Source organism: Cyprinus carpio, chromosome B23 (assembly GCF_018340385.1).
Source record: "Cyprinus carpio isolate SPL01 chromosome B23, ASM1834038v1, whole genome shotgun sequence".
Classification (NCBI taxonomy): domain Eukaryota; kingdom Metazoa; phylum Chordata; class Actinopteri; order Cypriniformes; family Cyprinidae; genus Cyprinus; species Cyprinus carpio.
The window spans coordinates 15,539,496-15,557,589 of record NC_056619.1 but is presented as its reverse complement, the minus strand read 5'-3'; the positions used below and the strand labels follow the sequence as shown (position 1 = coordinate 15,557,589).

The 18,094-nt window shown below is 35.4% G+C and overlaps 2 protein-coding genes across 8 annotated transcripts in view; both read right to left on the bottom strand.

Annotated features, from left to right (window-relative positions):
* Nucleotides 1-9,878, bottom strand: part of LOC109104294 (serine/threonine-protein kinase WNK3-like) — a 48,274-nt gene extending 38,396 nt beyond the window's left edge. For 2 of the 6 annotated variants that reach the window (XM_042750984.1, XM_042750987.1), the window contains exon 1: nt 9,319-9,868. The gene's annotated coding sequence lies outside the window, so the exon portion shown is untranslated. Of the gene's footprint in view, nt 1-9,318 lie in introns of all 6 variants that reach the window. The other 4 variants (XM_042750983.1, XM_042750986.1, XM_042750988.1 and 1 more) reach the window with 3 other exon arrangements.
* Nucleotides 9,879-11,794: 1,916 nt separating this feature from the next.
* On the bottom strand, nt 11,795-17,916 carry LOC109083291 (protein FAM3A-like). Of its 2 annotated transcripts, none has more exons than XM_042750712.1 (10): nt 17,782-17,916; nt 17,293-17,338; nt 17,096-17,203; nt 13,938-13,961; nt 13,724-13,847; nt 13,346-13,404; nt 13,214-13,264; nt 13,052-13,157; nt 12,780-12,906; nt 11,795-12,171 (listed from the first exon to the last, which is right to left on the bottom strand). In XM_042750712.1, the coding sequence occupies exons 2-10, from the start codon at nt 17,303-17,305 to the stop codon at nt 12,073-12,075; spliced, it is 711 nt and encodes a 236-aa protein (XP_042606646.1). In that variant the 5' UTR covers nt 17,306-17,338; nt 17,782-17,916; the 3' UTR covers nt 11,795-12,072. The 2 variants fall into 2 exon arrangements, with proteins under 2 accessions (XP_042606646.1, XP_018953640.1); XM_019098095.2 differs by having other exon boundaries at nt 13,052-13,136.
* Nucleotides 17,917-18,094: the final 178 nt, after the last annotated feature.

Below are 18,094 nucleotides of genomic sequence, written 5' to 3'. Positions count from 1 at the left end.
TAATATATTATAAATACATTTTTTAATGTTTATGAAAAAAGTGTCTATATTCAATTTAAAAAAATACAGTACTATTGTGAAATATTATTATAATTTAAAAGAATTGTTTTCTGTATATTTTACATTTTCAGCAGCCATCATCACTACAGTTTTGATGTCATATGATCTTTCATAATTCATTCTAATATGCAGATTTGATGTTCAAGAAACATTTCATATGATCAATGCTGAAAACAGAAAACAACAGATCGTTTTAGAAAGTTAAAACGAACAGCAATTACTTTAAATAGAAATGTTCTTTAACACTATAAATGTCTTTGCGGCTGTTACTTTTGAACAATTTAACGTCTCCTTGTTGAATGGAAGTATTAATTTAGTTTAAAATAAACAAACAAACATGTACTGCTCCCAAACTTTTGAAAAGCATATTTTTCAATATGTACATTAACTTAAAACCACTTCTTAAGCATAGTTCTTTGAACTTGATTAAAAACTGCAGTGCAAATCCTCAACTTAACAAGCTTATTATTTCTTAATTTGTACAAAAACTTACTAAAACACTGACTAAAATATATAAAAATATTTTTTTATTTAACTTCTGGTACATTTTAGAGCACACATCAATAAAAGATAAAAGAACCTACAACTACCATCTAAAGTCTAAATCATATATCATTCATCCCACATAAAAAAAAAAAAAATAAATAAAAATAAAATCTGTGCCTGTTCACAACTGTCACTAAAAACTATTCAATGTGCATTTTTCCAAGAGCACTTGGAATAACTTATGAAAATAAAACAATTAAGGTGATTAGTATCCCATTTATATTCTAAACAAGAGCCCTCAAACACAGGGGAAAGTAACTGACTAATCCAGTAATTAATTAAGCCGTCCAGAAGCATGACGGGTACCGGTGCATAACAAATCTACAAAGTGCCAATAAATATTAGCCATTGAAAAACTAAAGGAACACAACAGCTTGTGTTTGATTAATAATGAATGATGGCATAAAGGCCCTTTAGGGTTAAATAATTCAGAGGCAGGGCGGATACAGAATGAACATGAGTGACCACCACAGACCACTGCTAAGGGATCAGATGCAGTAAAACAGATTATTAATTGTAGCCAGCAGTATTGCCCCCAGATGAGGAGCATTACAGCTTTGTATGTTAACAGTGAGTGGATGTTCATTGTTCTTCTAGTTGTTTTCTCTATTCAGACACTGTAACACCTGACACGGCTTCTCACAAGATTCAGTGCTCCCTTTGACCCATAAAACCTACTCCTGCCTCCTATCACAAACTCAATCTCCCTCTCTTTCTCTCTACATGACATCATTATCTTTAGCTCTCCTCTTGTCATGCCCATCTGTCTTCTAGCAGGCCACATCCATCAGGTTAGTTTGCTTCAAAAAAACAAGCTAATAATAACATGACTCTTTCAGGGGAGGAAAAAGATGCTCCTCTGACTCTCACAGACAGGTTAACCATTTATTACTGTTGTTATGGAAGTAAAGAAGAAATGGCCAGAAATTTCTGTTGTGCAAAAGTTAAAGTTCTGTTTTTGCATTACTGAAAAGTTTACATTTTGCTTTTGAGCTTACTTATAGATTTCCTGATGAAAATATCTTGAAATGCAAGTTTAGCTGGCAGCTAGGGTTTATCTAAAAATGCTCCTGTAGCTCAAGTGGTAGAGCAAGGTTGGGGGTTCGATTCCCCGGGAACACATGATAGGTAAAAATTGAAAGCCTGAATGCACTGTAAGTCACTTTGGATAAAAGCGTCTGCTAAATACACAAAAATGCAAACTTTAAATGTACAAAAATCTAAAAACTATCAGCAGATTAGATCAAAGTAAAATGAAAACTGAAAAAATAGATCCTGTCTGTCTCTCTCTCTCTCCCCGACACAAAAATGCAAACTTTAAATGTACAAAAGGGAAGTAAGCTGGCTACATTCACATTAGACTAGTTGACATGAACCACTAAACTTCACAATCCCTCCATTCATACAATGAAAATGACATGAACAACATGTCGGGTTACAACTGAAAGGCATTCAAATTCTATTTCTCACATGGGATGATTCTGATGATTCACTTGATTGACAAAAAAGGGAGTTGCAGTAGTTTAGAACTGGGCTATAGCATTGCAATAAAATGTAAATTAATAGAGAGATTACTGTTATATAAAAGGGCATGAAGCAACGACATCAACAACACATGAGAGGAGGAAGTGCTGCTTTAAACACAAGCTTATTTGCCTGTGTCCTCAGGGATAGGAGTTCCCGTGAAAACTACATACCGGACAGAGTGATTACAGAACGTCACACACGAACATCAGGCACATCACTCATACTCTCTCTTGCTTTCCCAAACTCATTTCTGACACACAGGTTTCAGATAATGTCACGATCAGATATTCCTTTATTGCATCTATGGCTTCATTCCCACATCAGAGGAATACAGATGTTGGTCTTGTTTAAGAGAGTTTAATATGGTTAAGCACATTCGCAAAGTCAGTGCTGTGTGTCAGACAGGAGCGAAATTTAATAATGACTACACCTGAAGAGTCAACTAATACAAGTCAATAGTTTCTTATTTAAAAATAAATAAATAATAATAAAAAAAAATAGGCCAACTGAGTGGATTTCAGTCACTGACATTTTTGAACAAAAATGGGACACTGGCACGGACTGTCAATCATTTCATAGGGTAAAATGTGCTTATATTATTGAGATATAATATCCAATACAATACAATTTTTTTAAAAGTTGAGCATAAACAATATGGTGGTAATGTCACTTGAAGGAATAAAAATATTGTTTAATGTTTTTAAAGTCTATTACGCTTACCAAGGCTGCATTTAATTAATTTGAAAATACATTAAAGTGTAATAATAATAATAATAATAATAATAATAATAATAATAATAATAATAATAATTTCACAACATACTGTTTATTATTTTAGCATTCATTATAATTTTTTTATATTTTAAAATGATTAATTCCTGTGATGGTAAAGCTGAATTTTCATCAGTCATTACTCCAGTCTTCAGTGTCACATGATCCTGCAGAAATCATTCTAATATGCTAAACTGCTTTGTCTGCTTAACTCTTTCCCCGCCACTGACGAGTTATCTTGTCTTTTAGAAGACAACGCTTCCCCGCCAAAGACGAGTTTTTACGAGTGTTTTCACTGTTATACACTCGGGGGCGCTATTACACATCTACTGAACGAGTACAAAACCTCCCGAACAAAAAACACACATGAACAGGATGGAGAAACTCTTATGTAAACAGATGCATATTAAAACTAATGCAATCATCAGCAATAGGCAGCATATAAATGAAAACTGCATAATGTAACTGTATAAAATGATGATCCAGGAAGTTGTTTGTCTGTGCAAGCTTTGGAGGTGTTGATGGAAGCGATTTACTGGATTTATGCTTTGATAATCGTACTGAATATTATGCAGATGTAGTTTTTGATATAAATGTGATTTTCTCACCTTTTTAAGCTATAATAAAACTGATTTTTTTTGTTTAATTTTTATTCAAGTGTTGATAAAAAAAATGCTTTAAGCTATAATAAAACTGATTTTTTTTGTTTAAAAGTAGAGGCTCTGATCTTTGGTGTATTGCATATTCAAATATTCATACAGCAAAATATCCTGGAGGCCATCAAAAAAGTGAAAAAGTGAAAATCATCAAAATTGCTGGTGGTGTCTAGCAACTTTTTTCAAAAATGCTGGCGGGGAAAGAGTTGATATTTTTGTGGAAACCATGATGCATTCTACAGTTCTCTCTGATAAACAGAAACTTTAGAATAACAGTATTTATTTAAAATATAAATCATTTGTAACATTGCAAATGTCTTTAAATTGATCAAAAGTGACAGTAATGCATCACTGCTAAATAAAAAATATATCTATTTTTAATCTTTCTGACCCCAAACTTTTGAAGGTTTTGATTCTGCACTTTATTCATACAAACCCAAAGCACAATCAGAGCTGCTTCAGTCACTAGGAGCTGAGGAGGGTCACAGCTGCATATTTTAGCATGACTTTTATGCAGCATTTCATATACTCAAAAAATTTGAAGGCAGAGATAAATCAGAGTATAGCCTTAAGTTGCCTGTGTAATTTAGCATACAGTGCTTTGGGAAAAGCTGAATATGACAAGCCCGATCACCTCTGAGAATGTTTAGTTTGGTACATCAGATCTGTTATTCTACATTCTCATCTGTCAGTGGAGCATGTGGGACTGATCATGACATACGCCGTTCAACCTCACCCAGATGTATCGCTAATTTGAATATCCGTGCCTGTGATTTAATCCTCTTTGAAATGTGCAAACACTTTCTCTAGGTGGGTTTAAAAGGTCTGACAGGCTTTTAAAGTGCATCAACTGCAGCTAACATTGGACAGGATCATATTAAAAAAAGTACCTGATATCACTTTATTATGCCATACCTGAACTCTTCTTTAACAAATGGTACAGCTAATCAGTGCACTGTGTTGTTAAAGCATCTCTCACAAACACACACTTGCTAGGCTGTACACTCCCACAGAGCTCTGAAACTCCAAACACAACAGGCGCTACACAAAAAAACGAGTCCTCTCTGCCTCTCCCAGTTTTTTCATTGCTCTCTTCACTGGCATACACACATTAATCCTCTGGAACTGAGCAGGCTCTGCTGATTTACTGAGGCAGACAAAGAGGGAGCCAGGGAACGTAGTGTGTGTGTGTGTGTGTATCTATGTGTGTGTGTGTGTGTGTGTTTAGGGAGGGGGCAGACAGAAGGGTTTGGGGGTTGAGCAATGATGAATCTAGATGAAAAAGTGTGGATAAAATGGAGGAGGGGGACAGGAAAGGATTGTGGGTAGTGAGAGAGGACATCAAGGTTTTAGACAGCCAGTCGAGAGAGAGACAGATAAGGAGGGGGGTTTGTGTTGAAATGGGTGGGAAAAATGTGTGTGAATGTGAACAAGAGAGGAAGATAAAGGAGGAGGGGGTCGTGCACGCACACACACACACACACACACACAAAAAGAGTTGGAGCGATTTTCCTGTGATAAAATATGTGCTGGTGTGAGTGACAGCAGTGACAATAGACAAAATTCCACCACAACAAAACCAACTAAAGTTTGGGCATGTGGGAGTGGAAGAGGCGTGGAGCAGAATATGAGTATGATGAGATCAGCCAAAGCAAAATAATAAAACAAGAAAAGATAAACTGAAGTGTCAGACATTGCACAATTTATTTACAATTGAAACAAAGTAAATAAAGTGCTTTTTGTTGACAATGCACAGACATTGCAACTTCAATCCAGTTCAATCTTAAAGCAGTGTTTTGAATAAAGGCACTGACATAAAAAACCTCCAACAAACAACTAGTTGTGCCAAAATCTGACTGTGTTGTTGCCTGGGATGAAAAAAAGTTGCATTTGAACACAACTATCTAGCATGAATGTTCAGCAGTTTCGTCAGATAAATTAACCGTCTATCTATATCAGCAAGATGGCAGTAGTCTATATTTGCCATAAATATAACAAGCCATAAACAAGTGCTAGCTTACCATTTTGAATATGAATCATGTTGTTCACTTTCTTTATTCCAAACTGCTGTGTTGTTATGAAAATATATTCATATTGGAATGCTCAGGTAAGACGATGTAAAATTAGAATAGAATGTGTGTGTCCTCATGACACGCATGAATAAATAGAAAATCAGAGTGATCCGTTTCACCAACAGCCCGATGCCGAATTGGCCAAAAACACAGGACGGGGTTCCAACTAGTGACAACGGTGCGGGACAAACCGCAAATAACTATGTTGACAGATGCCCAATGATGGCCAAATGGTCCGAGGTGACTTGGTGTGTCACACTGTTTAGTCTTTCAATTACTTATATTTAGTTATATTAACAATTTTAACTAAATGCTAAAAATGTATATATTATGTACAACCTTAAAGGTGCAGTAGGACATCTTGGAAAATGCTAACTTTAGCATCTCACTTAACACCAGAGAAAACATTACAACACAACAACAAAAAACACTAAAACGCACACAGACCAGACGACCAGAGACAACATTACTACAGTACATCATATGTCATTAACCGGTGAGAAAACTTTATAGTACAGTTAGTAAAAGTACTACAATACCAGAAAGGAAGGTGAAGTTGTTGATGATTGCCTGCCATTCTTGCACAGTCTGCACAGCGTACGTGAACGCGCTGATGATGTATCCTGTCTGCGTGAAACAGGTGCGCAGAGGTATGCAAATAGTACACATGTTGACAGGCAGGTAGGAAAGTCAATCAAAATGCTTGGAACAGCATTTCACATTTCTTGGTCCTACACCTTCCACAGAATATATATAAACACATTTATGTAATAGTTCACGGGATGTGAAGAGACTTTCAACCAGCATAACAAAAAATGTTCCTGAAGACAATCACCTATTGCACCTTTAAACTGCCATCATATTTAGTGTTTACAAGATAAAGTAGAAGAGATAAATATCAAAATAAGGGGAGCCTTGGAGTCAAAAAGGTTGAGAACCACAGTCTTAGAGACAGTCCATAGATATATAAAAGTTATTTTACTCACCTTCATGTCTTCAAGTTGAATATAATAAATGTCTAACTGATTTCCCCCCCCATCTATACAAAAAGTCAAATGGCTCCATTGTTGTTTTAAACTCCACTGACTTGCACTGTATGGCCAAAAACAGTTAAACAATCTTCGAAAAACAAAACAAAAAAACACTTTCTTTTGCATTTTGCAGAAGAACGATAATCATGTAGGTCAATGGGTGAGTAAATAATGAGATTTTTCATTTTATGGGCTAACTGTTCCTTTTGTTTTAAAGCTTCAGTAAATGTTAACAACAACAAAAAGTCATTTAAAACCGAACCCTCAGAGATGTGGTGTCTGTGTTGGATTACTGAGGTATCTACATAATTTATGGCTTAGTCTGAAACCGAGTTAAGTGGCAGTTCATCCTGAGACGAAAAGGTCAGTTTGCAGTGCAAAAAAGGTCTCACTATGGTCAACTGTTTATTATCATTTCATTCTGATCCTCAAGGCAAAATTCATCAAATGTATAATTTGACACTGCGGATATGTGCACTTGCTTTAGGCACTGATGGAAGTAGGCTGGATAATTTGCTGTCACAATTGATTTCTTTTTAACCAATCACATCTATACTCATTCCTGAATCATAGTCTATTAAATAGATTGTTATTTGCAATAATAACAGCTTTAAATTAAAAGTCTTTCTAAACCTAACTCAACATACAGAGCATTCCTTTTAAAGTAAAATAAACTCTGAGGAAGTGGATCCATTTAAGAGACCAAGCATGGCGTCAAGACAGTAAACGTTACTAAATGTAATCTGGTGCCTGTAATATTTCATGGTGTAGATTACAGCAAAGTGACAGATGGAGTTGAAGGTATAAAGTCTGTTCTCTTCATCCCATTAAGTAACACCAAGAACAACACACAACAAACACTTTTGTCCAATCTAGGTCAAGCATGTGAAAGTGAGTATCACTATGGTCACAGAGGGTAGGGTACACAGTGAACCAGAAAAAAAAAACAAGACTAGATACTGCCTTCTCTTCGTTCAGTCTATGATATAATCTAGGTGAGACCAGTTTAATCAAAGCTTGCCATGATGAATTGTGGATTATACATAAGTGGCTTACTATTGTGCTTTTGAGGTTTATGCCTAAAGTAAGCTTCTCTTGTTTTATCCTATTATAGAATATGAGGCAGATAACCACTGAAGTTGAGGGATTTTTAACATCACTTTTACACTCATCACTGCTTATTCCTCATCAGCATAGACTGCACAGATGCACAAAGTTGCACACAATACTGTTCAAAAGTTTGGGGTCATTTTTTATTTATTTCTTTAAATTTAGTCAAACATGACAGTAAATATTTAAAATGTTAGAAAGGTTTTCTATTTCAAATAAATGTTGTTCTTTCTATTTATCAAAGAATCCTGAAAAATAAAAAATAAAGAATATTTATTGAGCAGCAAATCAGCATATTAGAATGATTTGTGATGGATCTTGTGATACTGAAGACTGGAGTAATGACTGCTAATATTCAGCTTTACCATCAAAGGAATAAACTACATTTAAAATACATTAAAACACCTCTTTCACAATGCACATTCAAAAATGCCTAGGTGGCATAACTTGTGATTTCATGTCACAACAAAACAGTAAAACATACAAGTGCATTGACTGTCTTCAAAAAGTCATTAAGATGTGTGTGTGTGTGTGTGTGTGTGTGTTTTAAACCACATATCAAACATTTTGATCAAATGGCCCAACACTAGTTAAACCCACTTAATACTTGACCAAATTCATCATTTGTATTAAAAAAAAGTTACTTAAAAAATATTTTTGAAAACTATTACAAAAATAATAATTGGCACATTCATTCTAGGTGCAAGGACCATGTTTTGACCAATTTATTTGTTGATTAAACCGCTTGACATTTTTAGAGTCCGTAAATCAAAACTGATTTGTAGGAACTGGCACCAACCATTTTCAAAGAACTTGCCAATTTAAACTAGATTTGTTTTTTTCATCATCTCAGACATCCTTATTTGTCAGTGGCCCAAATGAAATCTCCTACAACATCATGATACTATTTAAACAAAGCCCCAAAGAAAGCTAAAATAAAGTCAAATCTATTAGCCACTACACTGACCAACAGTGGCCAATGCCTTGAGTTAAAAACACATAGCAACAGAAGACATGGCAGCCACAAAAAATACACAGATGTGTGCTGTTAGGTTGTAACTTACTAACTGAAGTACCATCAGTCGATAAATTGACAATTAGCATAAGAAAATCTGTCAACGGCAGCATATGACATAACAGACAAGATAAGAGAGCAAACGCCTGTCTGAGCTGCACGTTCAGTCTTCATTTACATTGACTCGGTTAGCAAGACGGATGAAGGATATAAAAGACAATATCAAGAGCAGAAACCTCCTCGGAATAAGAAGTAAAACGCAGACTAAGAAAAGATGGCAACACCTTCATTTTACCGTTCAAGCGGTAATAATATAGCTCGTCTCGTCCACTGCCAACATCTATTTCAGCACCACAGTGTTGTGTTAGCATCTAAGCTATGTTTGCCTTGGACTCCTGTATGTCTGAGAGACATATACAGCAACCTAAAGAGGCGTTTTTATTTAACAATTCGTATCTATAAAGACAAGTCCTCTGAATATCAAGAGCTAATGATTATTTAGCACAACGGTCAAAGGTAACGTTACTCACCGGTGTGCTGCATCCTCTGTCGTTATTTAAACTGAAGCAGCTCGTCGAAAGGTCTCGCTTTCTCCAATTTATGTCATAGACTCAATAGTTCGTCGGCATCTCGTTGGATATGAGCGTAATTTGTCGTGTAAGGTTACCGGTGTTTACTCCTTTTCTTGTTTGAGCGGCGTCGTTAAACCCTGCAAATCCGCCTGGACACATCATCTGTTAAAAAACATATTGCTCTTCCATTCCGCGAGATTATCAGAACACCTTTCTGCCGGTGAATGTAACGGCTACGTATTCACATAGGTTTAGTTTACATCATTTAATGTACAGAGCAGCGTCCGTCGCTGAGGCGTTCGTGGTCGTTCAATCGAGCACAATCGTTTCTGTTTTATCGGTTAAAGAGAGAGACGCGCGCGCGCTCGCACTGCGTGCTCCAACTATGCGCGTCGCCGCCTCTGTCTGACCACGCGAGGTCGCGCGTTGTCCCAGTAAATTTCTGATTAAACAATGAGATTTGGGCATTCTGATATAATTAATTTACATTTTAACAGGGTTGTTACTTATTAGGATAAAGGACATGTCTGACTTTACTTTTTTTTTTTTTTACTATTCCTATGTCGATCCTACAATATAACTTGACAATCCATGTGGCCTTAATTATGAAACAAAACATAATTTAACATAAGATGCGTGATGTTTAAATCAAAACACTTTATATAACTAAAGCAGAATTTTTATTCTTATTTAACGTATGCTATCTAATAAGCCAGCTAAGCTAATACACAGCCCAATCTTTCAATATGATAATATAGTAGTACTAAAGGCAGTACAATACTTGACTGAAATGTACTCATGTTAATGCATTGATTATGAAGCTTTACTAATAACTTTTTTTTTTTTGATAAATAGATAGGCTAGTAGTACCAAATAAAACTAATAAAAGTACTTTTAAGCCTGTAAGTTCAAAGTCTAAAAGTGTATAGTTAATATGTGAACCACAGATCCCTATAAAATTCTGAGTAAAAAATCAAAACTTACAAACAAAAAAAAACTAACATAAATACATATAAATGATCAATTAAATGAATGCTAAAAATTAACCAAAAAGAACATTAATTAAATGTGACTCTACACCACAAAACCAGTCATAAGGGTCAAATTTTCTGAAAATCTGCAACTGAAAGCTAAATAAATAACATTTCCATTGATGTATGGTTTGTTAGGATCGGACAATATTTGGCCGAGATACAACTATTTGAAAATCTGGAATCTGAGAGTGAAAAAAAAAAAAAAAATTAAATACTGAGAAAATCACCTTTAAAGTTGTTCAAATTAAGTTCTTAATAATGTATATTACTAATCAAAAATGACGTTTTGATATATTTATGACAGGAAATTCACAAAATATCTTCATGGAACATGATCTTTGCTTAATATCCTAATGATTTTTGGCAACAACAAAAAAAAAACAAATCGATAAATTTGACCCATACAATGTATTGTTATCTATTGCTACAAATATACCCGTGCTACTTAAGACTGGTTTTGTGGTCCAGGGTCACAAGTTAAGTCTACAAATACTTTTATAATGGTGCACAAACTGCCATTTTAGGGTCCATTTTAAATTCTTCCTTCTCTGCTGCCCTCTAGTGTATAAGAACTGTAATGCCGCTGTCCATGGTGCTTGTTTGGATAATTTTAATTCGCCAACACCACAAGTGATCACGAGCTTCTGTAAATGGGTTTACTGTGCGCATGTGAACTGAGAAGTGAGAAGTATGCAAAACCAGCAGCTACAAGTGACGTCCTTTGGAACAAACCGTATCATTCGCCAAAACCACATTGCTTCGTGACTGCAAATATAGGGCGTTTCAAACAGCAAACCTATACGCTGCTCAAACACAAGGGGATGAACATCTGTGAGAGTTTATTATGAGATAAGACAAACGTAATCCTCCCAAAAAAGGTTGACCTAAATGAAACTACATGAATAACCTTTATGCTTGGATTGATTCCCAGCAAAGGTTGTCTATGCAGTGCATTTCATCAGTGCATCATTTTACAAAGAACAACTACACATGGAAGAACTTAGGTGGAACTTAATTGAGATGAGTCTTACAAAACTGTGTTATTACAAGCATGGATTACAAATAAGTGACTAATTAATAGACTCTCTGGACATTATTTAATGTGTATATAATAATAATCTGTCTTTAAACGTAAATGCATATTAATGGAATCCTTCAGAACAAGTGCTAGGCACAGATTTTTTATATATAATAATATTTCAATTATATATATATATATATATATATATATATATATATATATATATATAGAGAGAGAGAGAGAGAGAGAGAGGTGGATGAGAGAGAGAGAGAGAGAGAGAGAGAGAGAGAGAGAGAGAGAGAGAGAGAGAGAGAGAGAGAGAGAGAGAGAGAGAGAGAAAGAGAGAGAAAACCTTTCTAAACATACTATTTAAATATTGTTAAAAATATTTAATGTGCCAGTATTTTTTCTTCATAAAAACAATTCTTCTTTTGTCAATCACAACAATTCTAATTCCTCTGGACCAGACAACTTCAAGTTATACTTTCAGTTCATTTTGTTTCTTCGCCTTGAAAAGAGGCAGATGGCTCTACAAGGAAAATCCAATTCAAACCATCCAATGAGTAAAATCTTTAGGCAGCTGAGTTGTACTTGTACGTAGTGCTCCTTGATCCTCGTGTTAGAATTGTTTGTACAGTTCAAAGCACCCATGAGGCCTTAGGTTTCTAAAGGAGCGCGCAGAGGAATGCAGCCATCCATCTCCAGAGACTCGGGCCAGCCTTCATATTTATTACTGCTTTTACTGTTCTTCATTCGCTGATAGAAAGAGAAAAAAAAAAAAGTCTTGAACTGCTTTAAGAACCTAAAATTGAAAATTATTAACCCTTCAAACTGCACCTATAGCTGAACTCTGCCCTCACTTTTTACTGTTGCTCATTCAGACAGATTTTCCAAAACATCAATGAACAGCTCTATTTGCACTAAAAGGTTCTGAAATTGGCTCAATATTAATTGTACATGAGCTAGAATGAAGTGAGACACTGCAAGGCTTTTTATCTGCCATTTTTGCTTTAAAGAAACACAGCAATTAATTGATTAAAACATTTAACAAGACGTTTTAATCCAAAGCGATTTACAAATGAGAAATATTAGAAGCTATATTTATTATACAAGAGCAAAACACGGCAGTAAGCAGTGCCATGTTTCATATCCAAGCTTAAATGAAAGAAAATTACAGGGAAGAGACAAGAGAAACCCCCCCCCCCCAAATGTATTTTTAGCAAATGGCTTTGATTGGGGATTATCTAAAATCACAAAAAAAAAGTCAGATTAGTTAACTTCATCAAATAAAACATAATTTTAAATACCAATAGAAACAACAAAAACCCACCTATACAATAACCTAAATTCACCATAAATCCTACCTGTTCAAATGGGCTCTTATTTTCTATTCCTTTGGCTCCAACAAACACCCAGCTATCCCTGAAGCTCAGTTCTTTCGCTGCTGTGCTCCCCAGCTCCTCAAATATCCGTCGAGCCTCATCATTTAACCTGTGAAAGGGTTTAACAATACATGAATCCAAGAAACAATGGAGGAAAAGAGCTCCTGATATGCTCTCGATTTAGGAGTGATTAAATCACAGTACAACGGTAATCTGGGTTTAAAAGTAGGCTGCAGAAATAAACAGACTCTTACTTGGTGGCCGGGTCATCAAAAGAAGCAACAAATATGAGCGTTCCTTCATGAAGAGGACGAAGAAACTTCAGCAGCTCTGAAACATCTGTGGCGGAGAGAGAGAACACTCGGAGAAAACAGGGACATAACCAAAGTAATACATCACCCTAAAGGTCAACTTACCTCCTGCCCACATATCAAATGCTTTTATTTCCAAAACATCTCCATTAACCCCTGAGAAATGGAAATGGAATTGTCATCAACAATGCATATACAACACATGCAAAAATATAGCAGCATAAATGAAAGATTTACCATTTACTAAGGCAATATTGAGCCCCCTGCCAACATTGTTTTTAGCACTGCTGACAAGACTGTAAGACCACACAAACAGAAGTGAAACGGCATCTCAAAACAACATTTTAGATATTTAATTCTAAGGTAGAAGTTAAGGAAGGGTCAGAAAAAGGATTATGAATATGAACAAACGATGGCATGGAAAGAGAAACAATCGCCTACTTGCATCACATTCCCCAAAAAGATTATGAGTCTGGTTGTGATGGCCATGAGAAAAACAAAGATGAAATGATGAATACCAGTGGAGACAGAACAAGAAATAGGAAAGGAGCTCATGCAAGCTAATTAAAGAGACCAGCAGCGACTAAGCAGCAGCAAAAAAGTCCTGCCACTTGCATTTTATCCTCCAGACAGATTTTGGGGCCGATGACATTGGCAGCACCAGAGGTCAACCGGAACGCGAGATGTTTAAGGGGACACGGTGCAGACAGGCCACATTTGTACTTGCGTGGTCGTGGTTCTACAGGAGAGCAGGTTATTGCATTGCACGATTAGACTGCTTAAATGTTTCTTGTAAAAATGCATGTTTTAATGTAAAAAGTCATTTCACCTGGAGTGGGCTCTTCTTGTCCACCTATGAACGATAAAACTTTGTGAATGACTATTAAGCCACTGACTGATTACATAATATTACATAATCTCTTGGTCGACCATGGTATTATCACCATGGTTGATATTTGGCATTTTTTTCTCTTTGGTTGATATAACGTAATATATTTTATTGCAGCAATAATTATGCTTCTGTCATATACTATCTTTCACATACACAGTGTCATGAAAAGGTTTTAATTATATATATATATATATATATAAAAACAAACACATACATACACACAGTGTCATGAAAAGGTTTTTGCCCCCTTCCTGGTTTTTTTTTTTTACATTTTTAGCATTTTTGTTGCACTTAAAAAATTTAGATCATCAGATTCAGATTCAGGGGGAAGTCATGGCCTAGTGGTTAGAGAGTTTGACTCCTAACCCTAAGGTTGTGCGTTGGAGTCTCAGGCCGGCAATACCATGACTGAGGTGCCCTTGAGCAAGGCACTGAACCCCAACTGCTCCCCAGGTGCCGCAGCATAAATGGCTGCCCACTGCTCCGGGTGTGTGTTCACGGTGTGTGTTCACTGCTGTGTGTGTGCACTTTGGATGGGTTAAATGCAAAGCACAAATTCTGAGTATGGGTCACCATACTTGGCTGTATGTCACGTCACTTAAAAATCAAACAAATTTTAAGTAAATACAAAATGCAGTTTTTAAATGATCATTTCATTTATTAATGGAAAAACACTGTCCAAACCTACCTGGCCCTGACCTTGCCCCCTCCTGTTAAATGTTGAAAGAACTGTGATTAACCATATTATTTTAGAAAGCGGAGTTAAATTTCACTAGCCACACCCAGGCCCGATTACTGCCAGACCTGTTGAATCAAGAAATAGAACTCATAAAGTGAAGCATGCTTAAAGAGCAAATCATCATGACATGATCTAAAGAAATTCAAAACAGATGAGAAACAAAATAGTTGACATGAATCAGTCTGGAAAGGGTTATAAAGCCATTTCTAAGGCTTTGGGACTCCAGCGAAACCATGGTCAGAGCCATTTACACAGATGGAGCAAACTTGGAGGCCCACCAAAATTACTCCAAGAGCGCAACAACGACTCATCCAGGAGGTCATAAAAGAACTGCAGGCCTCACTTGGGTTATGCAGCAGGACAGTGATCCCAAACACACCAGCAAGTCCACCTCTGAATGGCTCAAGAAAAACAAAAGTAAGGTTTTGGAGTGGCTGAGTCAAAATCCGGACTTAAATCGGATTGAGATGCTATGGCATGACCTTAAAAAGGCGGTTCATGCTCAAAAAACTCCAATGTGGCTGAATTAAAACAATTCTGCAAAGAGAAGTGGGCCAAAATCCCTCCACAGCGATTTGAAAGACTCATTGCCAGTTATCAAAAACAACTGATTGCAGTTGTTGCTGCGAAGGGTTGAACAACAAATTATTAGATTTTCAGGTAGGGCCAGGTAAGTTTGGACAGCTTTTTGCCCTTAATAAATGAAATCATTATTTCAAAACTGCATTTTGTATTTACTCTGGTTATCTTTGTGTAATTAAAATTAGTTTGATTATCTGAAAGTGTGACATATGCAAAAAATTCAAAAAACAGGAAGGGGGCAAAAACTTTTTCACACCGCTGTATATACACACACACACTACTGGTCAAACATTTGGAAATCATCATGATTTTGTAACATTTTTTAAAAAGTGCAAGGCTGCATTTATCTAATCAAAAAGACAGTAAAACAGTAATTTTTTAAAAATATTATTACAATTTAAAAGAACTGTTTTAATACATTTTAAAAGTACCACGTTCAGTATCAGCGTGGATTTGCGCAGCTTGTCAGTTAACAACGGCTCTGTGTAGTAACACCTACTAAATAACAAATCACGCACCTGATGTAATCAACCAATTATTAAAGAACATTCATAAACATAAAATAACCACAACTAATAATCCACCTATAAACATAACTATAAAATAACTATAACTTTATTTCAGCTAGCAACATTTCTCATATTAATTTAGTTTAACTTCATGTACTAAAATAACTAAACATAAAATAATATACACGTGTGTGTGTGTGTGGATATATATATATATATATATATATATATATATATATATATATATATATATATATATATATATATATATATATATATATATAGTGATAATTTTTTGGCCATATCGATAATTATAAGGTCATTTTAAACTATAAGGTCAAATTTGAATTTATTTTCAAGTTTAAATGCAGATTTTGTGAAAGTTGTAAAAACCAGACTAATTGTGGATTTAAACTATTCTTTATGTTCATAAAATCAAAACACATCTACAAAAAAATAATCGTTTTTGAAGTCATTTTTCATTTACAAAAAAAGAATCTTAATAGAAGTTTTTTTTCTTAGTTCTGCATGTTCTAATGAGTAATATTGTTTCAAACCAATAAACAGGTATGTATTGCCTGATAATATTAATAACATAACACTCTCTTAGAAATACACATTTGATAGTAGCTTGAGTTAGGATGCAGTTGTAAATTTATGTTCATTATCAGAACGAGTTATATCTGTAAAAATTGTAGCAATCTAATTTTTATATGGTGAAATTGAATGATACAAATACAGTAGTATGATGGCGATTTGTAGATTAAAAAGCCTTCTGACTGTATTGTTGCACAGTTTCTCTCCTGTTTGTCAGTGCAGTATCATCTGGCTGTAAACAGAGTTATTTATGTTCTTCGCTGAATTCAAGCGCTTCACACAGGATCTCACAGCACTGTCACGTGATCGAGATTCATCATCTGCTCTAGTGAAGCACTCTCTATTCTATTTCTATACTATCTACTTGTTTTCTTGTTATTTATCTATTCATTAAAAAAAACTTTCTACATGTACTACGTTAAGATTAACTGGGACTTGTCACAGCAATTACATATTACAAAATACTGGACACACAAGTGAATTACTGAAACTTTAATTTGAATTAAAAGGAAAATCTAAAAGTATCTAAAATATTAGGCTATTAAAAACTTTAATAGTATCTGAATGATACGGTGTGTGTGTATACATAGACTCACTAAGAAAATAGCATTGGCATCGGCCATGAAAAACCTATAGCAGTCAACCACCAATACATTCAACATCCTTACCACTAAACAGCATTCGTATCAAGGAGTTCCCATCCCCTCCTAGCATAGAATTTGCTAGAAGCCAGGTAAAGCCCAACAGAAGAACCAAAGCAACAGCACGGAGTGCCACTGGAGAATACAGAGGAAGGAAATAATGTCTGAATACCATTGTAAAAGGAAACTTCACTAGTGCATGAGAAGCATGAAAATGCACAGACCTGCAAACCTCATGGTAAACAGATGTCAAAATCTTCTGATAAGATTCTGTTTGGAGTAAGTGAGAACATTAAGTTTATAAAGCAGCAACATTTATTAAAAAGTTAATCATGAACCCGTTAAACCCGGGAGGAAAACTGTTAACAATACATTGAGCAGCCTGTTATTCAGGAAATTCAGCTCAAACCAAGTTCATACATACGATACTTTTGAGCAAGTTTGATGCCCATTTCTGCCAAATATTTGGATTTTAAAGGCTTGCTGGACGTTTAATGGCTAACATATTTTAAACATATATTGTTTTAAATAATCCCCACTTATATGACATTAGACCTGTTAACCAATTGGGAAGCAAACCTCCCTGGAATTGATACCTAGACACCAGATTCATACTGTAGGCTGCTCAAACATCTAGTTAAAAATCGGATGGCAATCACGGAATCCAAACACAGTTTACACACATGCATTTAAAATCCAAAATACCGTCGAACCTGAAATCTGCAGTGACCCTGTGCAGCAGGTTTGTGAAACAGATTCTCCGACTTATTTAAGTTACCAGTATAACGATGACTAATTTACTCGCGTTCAACGCAGCACGTGAAAAAAAAAAAAAAAAACATCAAACAATCAAACAACTAACAAAAAACGAAAAAACATTGTTCGGTGTCCTCCCCTCCAGAAGCGTACATCTGTTCCCAATACACCAATCCCGATGACACTCTTCCGGTTTGGGTTGCAAATTACGAGCACGTGGTTCTTGTGCGCACCCAATACGCAAATATCATCTCTTAAAATCCAAATGTT